A 19,230-nucleotide genomic window follows, 5' to 3' on the forward strand; every position below is an offset into this window, starting at 1 on the left:
ACCTCAATTCAAGCACATGCTACTGCTGCAACATAAGCATGGTTTAATGGTCTGTTGACATTAAAACAAAGTTAGTCTTAGGCTTAACAAAGATGGAGCACAGAAGTTTTTTAATTGTTAGTTGACTCAACAAGTATTTATGGAGCACCTGTTATACTCCAGGAGCGTGCTGGGAAGCAGTGGGCAGTAAAAGAGCCCCAGTCTCTGCTGACAAGGAGCTTACCATTCTCAACTTTAGAATAAACAGAGAATAAAAATTAAGGACCAAAAAATGAGGCTGCCCATACAACATTCAGGAGTTCTGCAAGTTTTTGCACTGCAGCATCACATGTTAATGCTGAAATCCCACAGGTAGTACCTAAGTACAGACACAAATTGTGAAGCTGGGAAATACTATCAGACATTTTCTGAAGTTCAGAATATGATCAAAGAAAATATAGGCATTTATTATAATAAAATGCAAAAACACAATATGTGATATAATAAAATACTAAAATGGAGCAGGATTTTTTTTAAAAAAAGATATAATCTAAAGATAGCTTTTCCTCCCAATTACAAAAATCATGAGTACACACACTAGATCCCGGTAAAAATTCTCCTCTAACATTCAGATCTAACAGAAAACCTTTCACCCTTGTTTCCAAGCAAACGTCCACTGAGCATCAAGGGGCTAAAGTCTCACTTAAAAACGCAAAGCTTCTTGGGGCATCTGGGTGGCTCAGTCAGTTAAAAGATCAACTCTTGATTTCAGCTCAAGTTGTGATCTTGGGGTCGTGGGATCAAGCACCACACTGGGCTCTGAGCTCAGTAGTCCCCTCCTTGACATTCTTCTCCTACTCCCCCACTCCTCCTACTCCCCCTCCCTGCCCTGCCTACTCCCCCTCCTTGCCCTGCACACATGCTCTCTCTCAAATAAATAAACAAATTAATAAAATAAATCCTTTAAAAAATGCAAAGCTTCTTGATACATTGAAAATCAATTAAGGACTCAATGCTGCTTACCTTGTAGTCTCTGGATACATTTTCTGATGTCACTGAACCTGAAATCTGACTAGAAATTGTAGCAGCTATAAGCTGTTTACACCATTCAACATGTGATCCTGTAGGACTAAAAGAAATAGTGTGATTAAAATATTTTAAGACGTCAGCTCTCAGTGAAAAAAAAATGAGCACTGACTAGGGATATATGCACATTTTTTTTTTAGAAAACAAATTTTTATTAGACTACTTGGCTACCCTTACATCTCATATAAGAAACGAAATCTTGACAACCAGGAAGTAAAGTTAGGTTCCAGGCTGATTTTAAATCAACCAATTTTTTGCGTTTAAGAGTCTAGATATTAGACAGTTAAGCACATTATTCTCTATCATCTCATGGAATTTTACTATATTACAACTATATGGAGTGAATATTCTTAATGTGTATGGAATATGAATTCTAAAGTGAACTATTTATCTCACGGCATGTTTTTCACAGAGACTTTTAACAGAACAGTTGATTATGTGATTTTAAAAAGACCAGGCTAGATACATGATGTCCTGCATGTAGTAATAAAGCTACCTTACATTTCTGTAAGTGCACTGACAACTTGCAAAGGCTCTTCCGGTCTGTTATGATAGCAGAGCCTCACAACCACAGTGTGATAAGAAGGCAGAACGGGGAATAGCCAGCAGGTTTCTGCGATGAGAAAACTGAGGCAGCAGAGGTGTTGCGCCCAATCAGAAGGTGGCGGCGGGCCTGCCCCCAGCTCCACGAAGGCTGTCCTTCCGGGACACGGCTCAACCAAGAGTGAGCCACTCACTGAGCTGGAAGGCAGAACAGAGGCCAGCACCCCAGAGGCCAGCCACTGCCTTGGGCGAGCACACAGTCATGCGAGGAAAATGGCATCCTTCTTGACACTTGCACGGTGCTCTCAAGTGTCACCATGTTTCCACGCACAGGCAGTGAGGGAATGAAAACTTGCCCCCAAGGGGCCAGGCTCCTCACCAAAGCACCGAAGGTATTAAGCGAAGGGCAAGACATGTCCATGAAAGTTTATCCTGCAGGTAGGTTTTGCTGTAAAGAAAGTTCCAGACCTATAAAAATCTCATCACTAATTAAATCCGCACTCATCCATTGGAAAGAGTGAAAGAGTAGGATCCCCAGGCAGTGTGTGAAATAGCCTGAACAGTTAAATGAAGATACTCGATGCTCTCTACTAGGGATTCAATTTCTGTCTCTGATCAAGACAGCCCAGTGGTTAGCTGCGGGGCTGAAAATATAAGTAAAAACATGCACTCAATGGGCAGACATTCCTACCATGTGTCATAACATTCCCAACATATGTCAAAATCCTATTTGCTACAATTTCTAACTTAGAAAAAAGGAGGGAAAGGGAAGGGATTTTAGTTTCTTTTTTAAAGGCTAAGTCACCTTTACTGCCGGTTAGATCATACTTTTCTTGTCACACTGCCTTCTTTCCCTACCAGCACCCACCCCTGATAGCAAATCTAACAGTAGGAACCTGCCTGGTCGCCCACTGTGGGTGACCTGTTGTTACCATCTGCCCAGCATCCCTCCCTCCTTCTTCTGATAAGGACACTTTTCTCCTGTGGGCAACTGTCCTTCCCCACCTCAGAGGATTCTGTGGGGTAGCTGGGGAGGAGGGGGAGGTTATACCTTGCTCCTCCTGAGCCCACTTATAGGAGAGTGACCCAGACCAGGCCAGCCCCACGCTTTCCTCTTAGATCACAAGCTGGGTAGATCCACTCCCAGCACCGCTGGAGGCCCCTCCCCACCCCCACTACCTTGAAAAACCCACAGAGATAAAGAATGGGACAAGAAAAAACAAGAGATGAGGAGCCCCAACAATGCTGTGTGCTCAGGCTCCAAGTGTGCCCCTGGCCTTCTTTCCTCGTCTGCAGCAGTGATGTGCGCCAAGACATTTCCTTTTTGGCTTAAGCTAGAATGAGTTGTGTTTTTTGTCACTTGCAACCAGAAGTGTCCTGGCCAACACAGTCACAAACAGCATGGTATAGTGGGCTGGTAGACAGGAGGCTTGGATCCGAGTCCTGTTTCTGTTACCAGCTAGCTCTGCGACCTTGAGCAAGCCACATCCTCTTGCAGGACCGCAGCTTTGTCATCACTAAGTACAGTATTCAGGAGGGAGGGGAGGGCTCCCCACTCCGTGGGGCAGGGCTGAACTTCGCCCATAGAGCCAGGTTCCACTCTAGGAGTCACTCTTCAAAGAAGAATATGAATCAGAGCCTGTCACGATGACAGATCCAAGAAGGTCGGCCAGGTTCCCCCTGTGCAATCTCCCACCACACTCCTGGTATTAAGAACCGCCTGCAGCCTGGAGGAGGCCAGCTTTGTTTCTCCGACCTGGAGTCTCCTGATCTGGATGCCCATGATCCAAGGAGACATCTGTACTAGTCGGTCCTGAGGCCCTGCCAACTCGACCTGTTGAAGCCAGCACCGGTGGCTCAGCCTGCAATGCACTCCCCCACCCCTGTGTTTCCTAGGTCAGGGGAGAGCACAGGCAGTTACCCAGGTACTCCTGTGCCCAAAAGCCAGGGTTGACCTTGCAGCCTGCCCCCCCCTTCACCTCACTCTCACATCTGAATGCTCTCCAGGCCACATCACTCTTATTGGCTAGTATCCCGAAAATGCACCCTGCCCAGTCAGTCCCTATCACAATCCTCTTTTCCAGACTCCCATCATTCTTCTGTATTCCCCTCCCACCTCCTGAATTTAGGCCCCATTTCTAGGCAGATTACTCCCAAATTTAGGTCTCCAGCCCACACAACACCCCTGAACTCCAGGCCTATAGGAACCAACTGCGTCTTTGACCTGTGCTCTGGGATATACAGCTGGCATCTCAGAACTGGTATGTCTGGAGCTGAGAGCCTGCTAATTTCCTAACTGTGCTCCATTCAGAGGCTTTTCCATCTTGGCAACACCATTTTCCCACAAGCCCCAAATCTTGGCATCTTGATTCTTCTCTCCCACCCAACAAGCAATGTTCTTCAGCAAACCATATTGGCTCAACCCTGCAGGTTTTTTTCAAATTACATCTATAATCTGACCACTTCTCCCTCCTCTCCTCCAGCTATCTAGGCCAGCATCCTCTCTTACTTGGATGACTGCAATAGTCTCTTACCTGCTAGTCTCTCTGCTTCAATCCCTTCCCCTTTTCCGTCTGTTGTCCACACAGCAATGACAGGTTTACTGAAATCTACACCAGGGTATGGCAGTCCTCTGCTCCAAAAGCCCCAGTAGCTCCCCATGACTCAATCTGCCCCTGTGACCTCTCTCCTAGCTCCCTCCCCTCTAGTCACACTGGTCTCCTTGCTGATCCTTGCACACTTGGTCCACCCCCATCCAGGGTGCACAGGCCTCTGCTGGAATGCTGTCGCCCTCAATATCTGTATGACTGGACCCTTCCCTTCTTTAGGGGCAGTACTCAAATGTCACCTTTGTCAGTCAGACTTTCCCTGACCATCCTCCGTAAAACTCCAATTCACCCCCCAAACTGCAGGCCCCCAACACCTCGTATTCCCCTCCCAACTTACTTTCTCCCCTAGCACCTGTCACTGTCTAACAGAGGATGCAGTTTACTTGGTTTTTGTCCATCCAAAACAAACCAAACATACTCTCCCCAAGGGCAGTGATCTGTGTGTGTTCGTTCCCCGCCAAATCTACAGGCCCCACACGGTGCCTGACACAGAGGCGGCAGTCCTATACAAATGAACGAGTGATTCGCTTTTCCATAACCTATTCAATAAGACTCCTCGCCTCCAGTCCATTCACCACACCCCTGCAGAACAAATGTTCTCAAACATCAAACCCATCCCATCAAGTTCACCTGATGGAAATCCTTTTGTGGTCCCCAAAGCTAGGGTGACCATATCATCTCCCATCCAAACCAAGACACTATTGAAGGAGGGCGCTATTAATAACCGTGCCTGCCCAGCTAGTAAACCGGCACCATCCTGGGCAAAAGAGACTCCCTGGCCCAACTTACTTGCAGCTGTGGGTGATCGTTGAAAGTGCAGAACTCCAGGCCATGGCCCTGAGTTGGACAGACCAGACTTAGGGTGGGACCCAAGAACCTGCATGTGGACCTCGCGCCGGAGGGGATTCCCATGCAGGTCACACACAACCATGCCCTGAGAAGCACGGCACAGAAGATAAAGGCACAAGTCCCTAGGAAAGCACTCAAGCCCCTTCAAGATCTGGCCTCTGCCTTCCCACACATTTTGTGTCCTACCAGTTCCCACATCTAGCATCGCCTGCGTGACTGCACATTCCACTGCCGTGGCCAGAAAGTCCTCCCCGCCCTGTCCCCTGGCTAACTTCTCATTCCTGGCCCTTCAACTCAAATGTCAGCTTCCTCAGCAGGTCTCCTTCCCTTAACCGCCCATAATCCTCAACCCCCTTCCACTGAAAATAAATCAAGCACCCCACCTCTGTGTGCCCACAGTGCAATGAATCGAAAAGGAGTCTGCTGAGGCTTTTTGAAAAATGCTACATTCTGGCCCTCACCCCAAACCTCCTGAATCAGAAGGCTCAGGAACTGGGCCTGGTCACCTGGAGTTCTTAAAAAGCTTTTCAGATGACTCCCATACATACCCCGTCCAGAGTACTTGTTTGTTTACCTTCACCCTAGCAGTCAGCAGATTCGATTTAAATTGCTGGTTTGTTTGTATTCTTCCTGAGAAGGTAAGCCTGAGAGCAAAAGCCACCTTGTACTATTCTGTGACTCTCCAAGCCCTCAAACACTGGGGAAATTCTGCAAATGAGGGCATCCTGACTGCTCCAAGTACTATAGTTCTCAGTGACCCTGATTGCTTGGGGGATTAATGTGGAATACTCTGTAATTACAGTGAGGTAGGAACAAAGGGAGTGTTTCTTGTTGTTGCTACACTTTGGGAAACTCCCAAAAGTTCAGCTCTCTGCTATGACTAACACCGGCAAGAATGAGCATCTGAAACTGACCAAGCTGCCTTACGACACTGTTGCCTAAGTGACCTCTCCTGTCAACGAAGTGGCCAAGATGTGGGAAAACTGGATATTCCGGGCCACGGGAAAATCAATCCACTGCTCATCCTTGGAGCCTTAGGGTGACCCTCCCAGTTGGACCCGGTCGGTCTCTACTTCTGACATAGAGCGGCTCTGCCTAGGAAGCAGTAGTAGGCTTCTGTGTTCAGGAAAACAATGAACCGGCTTCCTTCAAAGTGTGAAAGACTGAAATAAACGATTGTGTGTTCCTGCATCAGGAGCAGTTTGGAAGTTTTCCATCCTTTCAAATCGGGGTAACTTTGCCTCCATCCGCAGCAGCTCCAACACCCACGGGGTTGCGTCCTCCAGTCCTCCACTCCCAACCCCAAAGGCAAAGCCCCCCGCCCCCCCCGCCGCCCCCAGCAGTCCCGGGGGGCGGCGGGATTGTGGTCTTCCAACCCCGAGAGGGAAGGCCACGCTGAAAGAGCTGAGCCCCGGGTTCAAGTTTCCCCCCACAGGCGCCGCGGCCCCGGTAAGGCCAGCGGGGCGCGTGGCAAGGTGCGGCGGGCAGAAGCGCCGAGAAGATTTGACAGCTGCGGAGCCCCTAGGGGTGCCGGGAGCCCCGGCTGGCAAGGCGGAAGTGGGCCAGGTGCGCGCCCCGGGGGGCGGGGGCAGGGCCCCGGGTCCGGGCCAGGAAGGGGGGCCCGGCAGGGCAGGGAGCGGCGGGGAGGGGGTGCACGGCCACCGCGGCGCGCGGGGCCCGGGGGGGGGGGCGGGGACGCGGAGGCCGCGGCGGCCGGGGCCCGCTTACCTGTCCAGGGTCTCCACGCTGGGCTGCCGGGAGCCGACGGCGGGGCCTCCGGCGCCTCGAGGGGGCCTCCTGCCGCCCGCCGGCCCGGGGCCCGGGCCCCCGCCGCCCTCGCTGCCCGCCGCCGCCGCCGCCGCCGCCGCCGCCGGCCTGTCCATGGCGCGCCGGGCCCGCCGCCGCGGGCGAGCCGCAGCGAGAGGGGAGCGGCGCCCGGAAGGGCCCGCCGCCGCGCCGCGCCGCCCGCCGGCTCAGGCGGCCGCCGCCATTAGCTGTCACCTGGCGGCCCCGCGCTACCCACAAGGCCGCGCGCGGGGCCGGGGGCGGGGAGCGGCGCGCGGGGCTGGCCGCGCCCCCGCCCGCGGAGCCCCACCTGGGCCCGGCCGCGCGCCCCCGAGCCGGCTGGCGGGGACGCCCCGGGGGCCGCGGGCCGCTCGGCGACACGGCGAGCCGGGACACGACGGCCTTCCCTCCGCTCGGCGTCCGGGGAAGCTCTGACGGGAGGGCAGCCCGGCGAGCGCTCCCCACGCCCTCCGCCCCTCCCCCGAGCCCACCTCCCCGCCATCTGCGGGGCCACCGCGCCCCCCCGCCGCCGCCCTCGGAACTTCCGCCCCCGCTTCGTATTAGCAGTGACAGTCACCTTGCGTTGCCCGGCAGATCCACCAACATCTGGCGACCTAGGCTCAGCCCCTGTCAGCTCGCCCCTGACTTGGTTTGCGGACGGGAGGGCGACCGCGACTCAGCCGTTTGCTGTGATTGCCCCGGGTTTCCCGGGTCGCGGCGGCAGGGGCGGCGACCCTGATAACAAGCACACCTGTACCGGGGACATGCCCGCTCCCGCCCCGGGCCCGTCTGGCCTTCCCGCCTCAGCCACTTCGAAATGAACCTCGAGGGTGAGGACGCGATGCCTGGAGCCCCGCAGCCATCCTGCACCCCAGAGGGCTGGGCCTCGGCTGAAAGGGTGACAGGGCGGGGAGGGTGGCAGGAAGCGCCCGAAGATCTCGAGACCCCCGTGTAGCTCCCACAGGCTCGGCTTTTCCAAAATTATCACATCAGGTGTTTGATCCACGGTTAGACTGTTTCTGTCCACACACGCACATCCCCCATTCGTAAGTTGAAGCCCCAGCAACTGCAGGGCACCCAACCCTCCCTCGATGGCATGTGGACATGACACCTTGGGAGGTGATTAGATACAAAGATGGGGCCCTGGCATGGTGATATTACTGCTCTTGCACGAAGACACCCCGGAGAGCTTGGCGTCACCCTCTCCCCGAGCAAGCACTGAGCAAAGGCTGTGTGAAGGCCCAGGAGAGACCGCTGTGGGCGAGCCAGGAAGAGGCCTCTCCCAGGAACCAGCCTCAGCCTCGGACCTGCCAGCCTCCAGAACTGTAATGCAAGCAGCCTTGCTGCCCTGAGATTTGTCAGAAACAAAATGACAAGATTTTAAACATAGTTTCAGTACCAGATCCTTCAACGGGGCCCTGCTGGTGAGGGCTGCGGTGGGGGCAAGCCTGCGGGGCTGTGGGAGGAGAGGGCTGAGGAGGGCTTCCTAGAGGATGGCACGCAGACCTGAGTCCAAGAGTCATTGCAGGCATGAAGAATGGTCATGGGCACAGGTGTGCAGTTGCTTACACAGCTTATTCTGTGTACGTGAACCCTGAGATGTCCTGTGGCTGCAGCATAAAATTGGACAAGGTGAGAGACAAGGTCACCTAGGGGCCATTGGAGCCCAGACACGGAGCCTCCATTATGCTAGACTACAGGTTCGCATGCTGTGCTGGATTCTAGCACAGCCAGAGCTCAGCACCCTTGGAGAAATAGGATGGAGCAGTCCCGCCATAGTAGGCCATACCTCGGAAGACAGCCGCAAGGGCATCCCTCCTTCTAAAGCTCTTTGGCAATGTGGCCTTGCCACATCTAGATCAAAGGATGAAAATCTATGTCCCCTCCCATAACTTCTTTGGACCAATAGAAGATGGTAGAAGGGAGGCTCTGTAACTTCCAGGGCTCGGCCTCCAAGGAGCTGAAACCTCTGCCTCGGATTCTGGGAACACTCTCACTTGGAACTGCGTTGCCATGCTGTGAGGACACCCAAGCAGCCACGCGGCAAGGCCCATGTGGAAGAGAACCAAGGCTCCCAGCCGGCCGCATAATTGAGGACGTTTCAGGCCTTCTAGTCCTCCCGGCCGTCCAGCCAACACCAGGTGAAGCCAGAGACTCATTCTGTTGAACCACACGGATTCTTGAGAAATAAATTGATGTTTTAAGCCACTAGGTTTTGAGGTGCGTGTTGTGCAGCAGCAGGGCACCTGAACCCCCCTTGCCCTCTGGCCCACCCCGACCCCAAGCTCCGTCCCACATTCAGCCGGGAATCCATGGCCAAACCATTGCTGCCCTCTGAGGAAGGCTCCACACATGATGAGGTCCACAGCCGTGGAGGATCTGAGGGTCTCCCCCACTAGCAAGCTAAAAACGTAGCCTCCGACTACACGGACAACCTGAAGGAAGACATGAGGCCTCTGGGTCGATAATAAAGACAGGTTATTATTACAGCAAAAACAGCAGCCAGGGCAAGCATCTTGGATGGATTCACCCAGCCTCAATGTCCCAAGGGTGACATGGTCTTTGGCAATGTGGCCTTGCCATGCCCCCATCGACAGGTGGGGTCTACTCCTCTTGAAGATGGCCTGCCCTGTAATCTCTTTTGACCAACAGTGGGGGGCCAGATGGTATCTGCACATGCCATGGGGATGCCCCACAAGAGGAGAAGCCCATATTTGGGGAATTTGCATCTTCGATAGGGCTGCTAGTGAACTGCCCCGTCTCTCTTCCAGAGAGAGAAGTTCCTCACTTTCCTGGAATGTGAATGAATCTTTGGGGAGGGGGAAGGGGAGATCTTGACCTTCACACCTCTGAACTCTGGGGGAGGGATATCTCTAAGCTTTACTGTGTTGCAGTGTGTCCTTATACCAGCTTTCTTCACGTGACTGTAAACTCATCACCCAGAGGACCTGGCCCGACATAGTCATGGAAACTTGTCTCCCAACATCCACGTGCCCCAACCTCCCCTTGCCCTGCAAGGCCCACATCAGGGCCCACTCAGAGTTCTTGCCTTGACCACCCTGCCTTCCCGGGGATCACTGTCAGGGGACAGACGTCCACTTGTGTGGTGGGAGGCAAGGGGAGGAGTGAGTTGTCAGGTGCATGCTGGTGCTCCCCTGGGGAAAATCAAGGCACTTCTGTCCTGCTAGCTGCACTCTGAGGTCCCTGCTGGGGAAGTGGCACATGTTTATGCATGTACACTGCATGTTTATGAAATGTCTACACAGTGTACTGTATAATGTAGTAGTTTCCAGACTTACATGCATAAAAATGACTTGTGACATCCACTAAGCTACAGACCCAGGAGCCCCACTGCAGAGAATCTGAGATTTTTTTCTTTAGATTTTTATTTCTTTATTTATGAGAGACATAGAGACATACGCAGAGGGAGAAGCAGGTTCCCTGCAGGGAGCACAATGTGGGACTCAATCCCAGGACCCCGGGGTCACACCATTAACTGAAGGCAGATGCTCAACCACTGAGCCACCCAGGCATCCCCAAAAATCTGAGAATTTAGTAGCTTGGCAGGGAAGGGGATGCTGAGAGTCCACATTTTGTAAAGCACCACAAGTGAGTCTGACACAGATGGTCTGAAGAGTGCACTTGGAGGTGCCATTAGTGGTGACAAGGAGCCACGGCCAGAGATCACAGAAGGGCAACTGATCGTGTTCACGCATTGGAAGCGCAGCTGGGTTGCCCGACGTAGGATGGACTGGAGGGGCAGGCATGGCTGTAGGAAGACCATTTCCAAAGCTGATGCAGGGGAGCCTGACATCGGACAGGACTCAGTGACCGATGGGATGCTGGGCATGAAGGAGAGAGGGAAGGGGAGGCTAAGAGATGGGTGTGAGACTCCTGTAACCGGGTAGAGCATGACAGTGGTCCCCAAGCTAAGGAATGCGGGGGGGGGGGCCCGGGGCTGGAAGAGGTGAGTGAGTAGGATGAGATCATTTTGGACACATCAGGTTGGCCCTGCCCTGAGTCCCGGCCCACACGGTGCTTTTCTGTGCATTGGAAAAAGACACCCTGTCCTCACAACACTGGACTGCTGTTGGTCATAAAGTTGTTGTAATAGGCCAACGCTGTCAAAGCTCAACCTTTGGCTGCTGTATGCCAAGAAAGGCCCAGAAGACACCTAGAAATCGAGGGGGCTTTCCCTGTGCGTGGTCCCCCTTAGGTGTGATGGCCTGCACAGTGACACACGTGGCCTTGAACTGTGCCTATGGGTCATCCAAGTGGAGACATCCCATAGATTGTTGGTCACCAGGGTCTACAGCTCAGGAGAGGGAGGTAAAAAAATTTAAAATAAATAAATAACTAAAAGTTGGTACATTTTCATATGGTTTGAAAACAGAGAAACTCTGAAATGTGATCTTCAGCTCCACAATTTGAGGGCTGTGGACAAGGCCCCCACTTTCATTTGCAGAAAAGGAATCGAGGAAATGAAAGTGCACCTGCCGATTCCGTATCGAAGGAGTTTCTCAAAAACATCATTTTGCTGGGAAGGAGCCACTCTCATGTTCTATGGGACAACAGCCGAGTGCCCCTGCAGAGAAATGGCCCCATTGTTGAGAGGGGTCCCAAATGGCCCCTCCAAAGAGTAATATTTTGTCTAGTCCTTGCGGGCCACAGTGGAGGCCATCCCGTCATAAAGCAAAGCCTGGTGCCGTCTGTGGCTCCAGCCCGGGGAGTGTGTTCAGTTCATGGTGTTCGTTTTTGTGTCTATTATTGTGCTGTGTAGCTGAAAGCAATTCCTGGTGAACGCGGCAACAGATGGACTTGGGTTCTGCGTGTCCTTGCAAAACATCACCGCCTTGGATGCAGGTCTGTGCCAGGTCCAGCCTTAACCCCATTCGATCCAGAAGCACCATCTAGCCGGGTTTAAAAATCTTGGCTTGTCTACATGTATGTTCCAAGACTTTTCTCCACATGGTATTAGGCACCGGGTTCATGTTCTGTTGCTGCCCTGATGAACCACCATAAACTTAGCAGCTTAAACCACACATGTCTACTTTCTCGAAGTTACTACAGGTTAGAAGTCGTGTCTACATTCTCGAAGTTATTATAGGTCAGAAGTCCTGGTGGTGGACAGCCCGGGTGACTCAGCGGTTTAGTGCCGCCTTCAGCCCAGGGCATGATCTTGGAGACCCAGGATCAAGTCCCACATCAGGCTCCCTGCATGGAGCCTGCTTATCCCTCTGCCTGGGTCTCTGCCTCTCTCTCTCTCTCTCTCTCTCTGTCTCTCATGAATAAATAAATACAATATTAAAAAAAAAGTCCTGGTGGTCTCAATTGGTTCCTCTGCTGAGGGTATCACAAGGTTGAAATTAAGGTGTTTCCAGGGCTGGGCTCTTTTCTGGAGGCTCGGGGACAAGTATCCAGCTCATGCAGCTCCCAGAGGCTGCCTTCATTCCTTCCTGTGCTTTCCCTGTGGCCCTCCTCCAGCAAGGGTGGGTCAAGCCCCTCGTATTCTTTGATCTCTCTGACTTCCCCTCCTGGAGCATCTCTCCTGCCACTAGCCAGAGAAAGTTCTCTGCTTTTAAGGACACGTGTGATTAAATAGGACCCACCTGTATGATACAGGATACTCTCCCCATCTCAAAGTCTGTAACCTTGATTATCTGCAAATCCCCGCCCACCCCTTTGCCATGTAGCATGACATATTCACAGGTTCAGGGGCCAAGGCATGGACATGTTGGGGGGGTGCGGTATGCCTACCAAGGAGACGAGGTCAGGGTTCTCCAGAGAAACAGAACCCATAGAGGGTGTCTGTGTGTACAGACAGAGAGAAAGACAGAGGGGGGTTTAGTTTCAGGAATCGGCTCACACCATGGTGAAAACAAGCCTGGAGTTTGCAAGCCAGGTGGGCAGGCCAGAAATCCCAGCATGTAGCAGTCCTGAGTCTGAAGTCAGAGTCTGGAGCCGAGTGCCTTCCTTTTTGAGGGGACCTCAGTCTTTGCTCTTAAGACCTTCAACTGATTGGATGAGGCCCACCCACCTTGTGGAGGACAATCTGCTTTACTTAGAGTCTGCTGATTGAAATGCTAATCACATATACAAAATTCTTTCACAGAAATATGTAGACTAGTGTTTGACTAAACACCTCTGCACTATGGCCGACCCAACCTGACACATAAAATGAGCCACTGCCGTGTCTGAAGGTCCTTTTGTGAAGTTGATGGTCTCAATGACACTTTGAATAAATACATTAAATGAGTGCAATTATCAATTCTTGTGCCTCTACCAGCTGCACTCGAGAATGCCACAGATTACTTAATTGTGCTCCAAATTTATCTAGAAGGTCTCCGCCTATGCCCCAGGATCTCCACCACCCATCGTTCTTCGCTATTGACATGAAATGTCCTCGGTCTTTTTTTCAAAGATTTTATTGATTTATTCATGAGAGACACAAAGAGAGAGGCAGAGATACAGCAGAGGGAGAAGCAGGCTCCCTGCAGGGATCCCAGGACCCCGGGATCACAATCTGAGTAAAGGCAGTCGCTCAACCACTGAGCCACCCAGATGCCCCAAGATGTCCTCAGTCTCATGCCAGGTGCTCTGCAAATGCAGTGTCAAGCTCTCCTTGCCATGTAAACTGCCATCCAGAGACCCCCACTTCCAAAGCTCTGGAGACTCCGCTGGCCTCAAGCTGCCATGCATGTTTCAGAGACGTGCTTTCTGCCTCACTCAGTAAACACTTCCATAAATCCCCCCTTCAGGCAGCCACAATGAAGCAGTCAGGACAAGGTCCAGCAGATGAGATTATCACGAAATCCAAAGGGAGAGAGAAAGTCATCTTCCAAGACCAGGAAAAGAGTCAGGGCAGAGGGGGCCTGGGGGCGAAGAGGACAGAGTTTCAAGTGGGAAGGAATGATCCAGAGTGTCAGGTGGTGCCCAGACGCTGGTAAGACGGGGCTGAGAGGTGTCCCCTGGACTCAGCAGCGTGGAGATGGTGTGGAATTGATGAGAGCACTTTTGGGGGACACTTTGGAGCTGCACGTGAGGCTTGAGAAACAGCTACCACATGTAGCCGGCTTCTCCAGAGGCAGGATCTCTCTCTCCCTCTCTGTTTGCTGAGATTTATCACAAGGAATTGGGTCACACGATTCTGGAGGCCGAGAAGCCCCAGATCTGCCAGCCACAGGCTGGCGACCCCGGAGCACCGAAGCAGAAGAGGGATGGCTCAGCTCCACGGTCAGGCAGGCCCAGTTCAGTCTTAGCCTTTTTGTTCTGCTGGGGCCCTTGGTGGATTGGCCTGCAGTGGGGAGGGCAGCCTGCTTTGCTGAGTCCCGCCACTCAACTGCTAACCTCCTCTGCAAACACCCTCACCGGCCCCCACAGAAATAATGTTTCAGGGGCGCCTGGGTGGCTCAGCGGTTGAGCATCTGCCTTTGGCTCAGGTCATGATCTGGGGATCCTGGGATCGAGACCCGCAGGGAGCCTGCTTCTCCCTCTGTGTCTTTGCCTCTTTCTGTGTGTCTCTCATGAATAAATAAATAAAATCTTAAAAAAAAACCCACATATATATGTATACAATGGAATATTCCTCAGCCATTAGAAACGACAAATACCCACCATTTGCTTCGACGTGGATGGAACTGGAGTGTATTATGCTGAGTGAAATGAGTCAATCGGAGAAGGACAAATATTATATGGTCTCATTCATTTGGGGAATATAAAAAATAGTGAAAGGGGAAAGGAGAAGAAATGAGTGGGAAATATCAGAAAGGGAGACAGAACATGAAAGACTCGTAACTCTGGGAAACGAACTAGGGGTGGTGGAAAGGGAGGTGGGTGGGGGTGGCGGTGACTGAGTGACGGGCACTGAGGGGAGCACTTGATGGGATGAGCACTGGGTGTTATGCTATATGTTGGCAAATTGAACTCCAATCAAAAATATATGTAAAAAAAATAAATGAATACAAAAAAATTTAAAAAAACACATAAAATAATGTTTCAGCAGATACCTGGAAATCCCGTGGTCCAGTCAAATGGATGCGTATGGTGAACCATCACAGAGGGGAAGGAAGGGAGCCACCCAGTTCAGACCGGTTAGCCCCTAGACTTTTGGATCGCAGGCACCAATGGCATGAAAAAACAAACAAACCCAAACCCAAACCCAAGCACACAAGGGCTTTGTCCCCATCACCACCACCACCACCACCACCTGGGGAGCAGCATATGGTGGCCAAGGAGGGACTCTGATACATCACCCTCCATCGTCTAGAGCAACTGTGAGGCCTTCCATTGACCTGCTTGTTGGGCCGAGTTTGGAGGAGTCTTCATTCTGAACACTAACCCCCCTGTCCCCCAAGGCTGAACCACGCGGGAAGAAAAACATGTGATTTCTTTGCCACATCCAGTGGCCACGTGCCAACGCACTTAGGCTGCAGGCAGCCCTGCTCTCCAGGCCCCTGGCCGATGGGGGTGCAGGAGGGCCGATGGCAAGGCTGGGCCGCCTTCCATGGAGGGCTTTACCCATCTGTTTGTGGGTGATGGATTTTTGAATGCTAACGGTTTCTGTATTCAAATCCAAGCTAAAATATCAGATAGCATAGAGGGGTTACCCATTTCTCTTCCCAACTCTGAGGTGGCATGGCTAATGGGCTGGGTGCCACGAGGGGCTGACATTTACAGATGGTGAACACCGGGGAGTAGAGAGATGCGTTTCCTGAGAGGTGAGAAAGATATTCTACCGTGTTTTGCTTTGACAGGAGCCGGGGTCCTTTGGGTGGAGCCTAGCACCCCAGAACGCAGCCCCCGGGCCACGGTGATTTGGTTCCAAACAGGCCCCACCAGCCTGCACGGGGCGAATGTTGGACAAGCAATTTCTCTGCACCCCGTTTCCTCCTCTGAAAAACGGGAGACTACTCGGGCCACTACCCCTGGCAACGCAGCTCATCCTGGGCTTGTTGTGGCCATTCAGGGAATCTCCACACACGGAAAGCATTCAGGCCAGTGGATGGAGCGTTGTGAGCATGACATAAGCGATTGCTATTTAATGGCAGCCAGAAAAACTGGTCTCTCAGTCGTCAGCGTTGGTGAAGTAGTTGTTTGTTTTTTTTTCCTTTTTCTTTTTTTTTTTTTAAGATTTTATTTATTTATTCATGAGAGAGACAGAGAGAAAAGCAGAGACACAGGCAGAGGGAGAAGCAGGCTCCCCGCAGGAAGCCCGATGTGGGACTCGATCCCAGGACCCTGGGATCATGCCCTGAGCTGAAGGCCAATGCGCAACCACTGAGCCACCCAGGTTCCCGTCTTATTTATATTTTCTAAGTTTCCTGAGACTCTCTTTTGAAATGATTGTGGGTATCGGCTACAAAACAGAAAAACATAAAGCTACGGATTCTGTATTGTTTTCTCAGGGTGGTAATTATTTTCTGGACTGTTCGAACTCAGTCCTAGAACACAGGATGCTGGGCCATTACAAAGGCAGGCCGTATAAACAGCATTCCACAGTTCAACCTTCAGTTACTCCTGCGCGGCAGAGATATAAATCATCCTCATAATGATGATGTGCAATGAGTCCCGGCCTGTTTCTAATTCAGGAGATGGGCGCCCACGAAATTCTGCCCTTTTGTTCGGCCCCCTTTCCCTTTGTATGACCTTCTGGAAACAGATGCTCAGTCTCTATTGCAAAGCACCAACAGAAACCACAAGTTGCCCTGTCATGCATTCCCTGAAGAAAACACGATGACAAATGATTATGGGACCTCGTAGGCTGTACCCGCCAGGGACTGATCAGGAAATTGAAACCATAGGGTCACTTGCACACAGGGAAAGTTCAGCAGGGAAAACTGCTAATGGGATTGGAGTCACAGAAGTAAAGACTAGCAAGTAAAGAGATGATGGCTACTGAAAACACTGTCACAGTCACTGATCCTCCCCAGAGGAGGGGACATGCCCCCCCCCCACTGGAGGCCACTCCGAAAAGCACCAGCGTCCATCACAAGGTGGGGGCCAGAGGGGGCCGGGGGCAAGAGCCTTTATTGAGGTTTCTAAGGGAAAGGATGGGTGAGGCAAGGCAAACAGGTTTAGGATTGGCCAGTTTGAGGAATGTCTGCCACTTCTGGGGCATCCGGGCCGTCCCCGACTGCCTGGCACCTGGCTGTGCAGTGGTTGCAGCAGGACAGGGGCCTGGAGCGTGAAAGCATTTAGCCAAAGGAGGTGGTTGGAAATAAGGGCTCTGGACTGGTTGGGTCACATTTGTAAAGCGTGCTTGCAGGACAGTTATTTAGCATCTCTGGGAGCTGACTAACCCTGGGGGTCAGCGACGCAGCATACACTGAAGCATCAGAGCACAGAAAATGAAGGGCATGCTTAATACACGCAGGAGCCAGCACAGAGGTTGCTGCGTGCTCGGGAGCCGGGCCCTGGAGGAAGCTGGGCTTTGCAGGAGGCTAGCCAGCGAGGCTCACCGGGAAGGAGGCCCACGAGGCAGGGGAGAGGGCCACCCCTTTATTCTCCCGGTATCTCTCCAGCACCCTCTACTGACAAGGATCAACACCGTAGCAGTTGGTAAAGGAGAACTAGTTACAGAGCCCACCTCCATGATCACAGAGCAGCTAAACAGGGGTGGATTTGGAGCTGAGACAAGTCGGGTGCAAACAGGTGCCAAGGCTCACGGGCATGGTGGGCTAGAAGACGTAGCACTGAGTACTCGGGTGTCCTCCTCTTTCCCATGCACACCCCACTTGGCTGCCTCCTGCCTACCAGAGCCTGGACCCCGCACAGCTCCTGCAGGTGCACAGGCGGGTGCTTTAAGCAACTTGTCGTCCAGACTCCCAGTCCACACAGCACGGCGTTGCACAGGAAGCCGCCTCTGTCATCTGTGATGCGTTATTCCGGGGGCTTCTGTTGAAGGATGGTGGTTTGACCAAAATGTGGGTATTGCCTGGAATGAGAGTCGCTGAACACTTTTTATAATTTAATTTTTAAAAAGATTTTATTTATTTGTGAAAGAGAGAGAGGCAGAGACACAGGCAGAGGGAGAAACAGGCTCCCTGCGGGGAGCCCGATGCAGGCCTCGATCCCAGGACCCCGGGATCACACCCGGAGCCGAAGGCAGATGCTCAACTGCTGAGCCACCCAGGCGCCCCATCTGAACATTTCTTGGTGAACTAGCCACACAGAATTACTTGGATGCCTTAAAAAAAATCAACAGACTTTCTTTCTTTTTCTTTTTTTTCTTTTGAGCAGTTTCGGGGGTAAAGGAACATCAAGTGGAGGGAGAGAGGAACAAACAGGTGGAGCAGAGGATTTTTAGGGCAGTGATGGGCACATGTGTTCATACAGTAGTCAAAACCCACAGGCTGTCCGACAAGGAGGATACACCCTAGGATAAACGATAGAATTTTTTGTTTGTGGTGACATGTCAGTGGTGGCTCATCAGTGGGTGGGCAGTGACAGGTACCCAGGAACCCACTGTACTTCCCACCCGGTTTGCCTATCAGCCTGATGAGATCACATATCATCAGATACGTGTTTTGCAAATATTTTCTCCCACTCTGTGCCTTGTCTTCTCATTCTCTTAACAGTGTGTTTCACAGAGCAGATGTTTTGAATCAGAACGTGGTCCATCATGTCAATTTTTCCTCTTTCATGGGTTGTGCTTTTGGTGTTTGTATCTAAGCACTGATGATTGCTAAACTCAAAGTCGCTTTGATCTTATTTCTTTAAAGATAATACACATAGTAGTCTTGTAACCTGTATCCAGTGGTGTGCTGGTAAAGTTGTCATTATCAGCTCTCTGAAATTAAAAACCAAAAACAAAAATGGGTGCTGGGGTGGCTCAGGGCGTGATCCTGGGGTCCTGGGATCAAGTTCCGTATTGGGCTCCCTGCATGGAGCCTGCTTCTCCCTCTGCCTGTGTCTCTGCCTCTCTCTCTGTGTCTCTCATGAGTAAATAAATAACATCTTTTAAAAAATAAAAATAATATAAAAAATTTTAAAACCACCCTGATTTGTAGCATCTGCTGACTTCTGTGGTCTAAATCCTTCCACCCTGGCCAGCTGCAGACCACCCTGTTGACATTCCTGAATACTGAGTAGCTCATGAGCCCGTACAAGTCCTCTCCTGGTCTGTCGTTTCTGTTGGTTTCCCCCGAGGGTATCTTTGCTTTTTTTTTTTTTTTTTTTTAAACTGTGAAGGGTTCATTTTCTTCGGAAAATCCTCTGAGAATTCCCAGAGGCCAAGGAGGAAGAGGGCCTCTTCTGGAGAGTATTGCATTTGCTGCTGTCAAGCACGTGGGGGCGCCACCAGACTGGTGCCTGGGATTTGTCACCGCTCAGTGGTGAAGTCAATTAGGACTACGTAGTCCAGAGCCCGCTTCTCAGGCGC

General features: G+C 51.9%; 1 protein-coding gene across 14 annotated transcripts in view; it reads right to left on the bottom strand.

Moving 5' to 3' along the window:
* MTMR1 (myotubularin related protein 1) overlaps window positions 1-6,964 on the bottom strand; it is a 64,258-nt gene extending 57,294 nt beyond the window's left edge. For 6 of the 14 annotated variants that reach the window (XM_077887628.1, XM_077887626.1, XM_077887627.1 and 3 more), the window contains exons 1-2: window positions 6,795-6,964; window positions 1,003-1,108 (exon numbers count right to left, since the gene is read on the bottom strand). In XM_077887628.1, the coding sequence (XP_077743754.1) occupies window positions 1,003-1,108; window positions 6,795-6,949 (261 nt within the window). In that variant the 5' untranslated portion in view covers window positions 6,950-6,964. Of the gene's footprint in view, window positions 1-148; window positions 174-1,002; window positions 1,109-5,640; window positions 5,749-6,794 lie in introns of those variants that run through there. The other 8 variants (XM_077887632.1, XM_077887631.1, XM_077887630.1 and 5 more) reach the window with 3 other exon arrangements.
* Between the last annotated feature and the right edge of the window lie 12,266 nt (window positions 6,965-19,230).

The sequence above is a fragment of the Canis aureus genome, chromosome X (genome assembly GCF_053574225.1).
Source record: "Canis aureus isolate CA01 chromosome X, VMU_Caureus_v.1.0, whole genome shotgun sequence".
In the NCBI taxonomy this organism is placed as follows: Eukaryota; Metazoa; Chordata; class Mammalia; order Carnivora; family Canidae; genus Canis; species Canis aureus.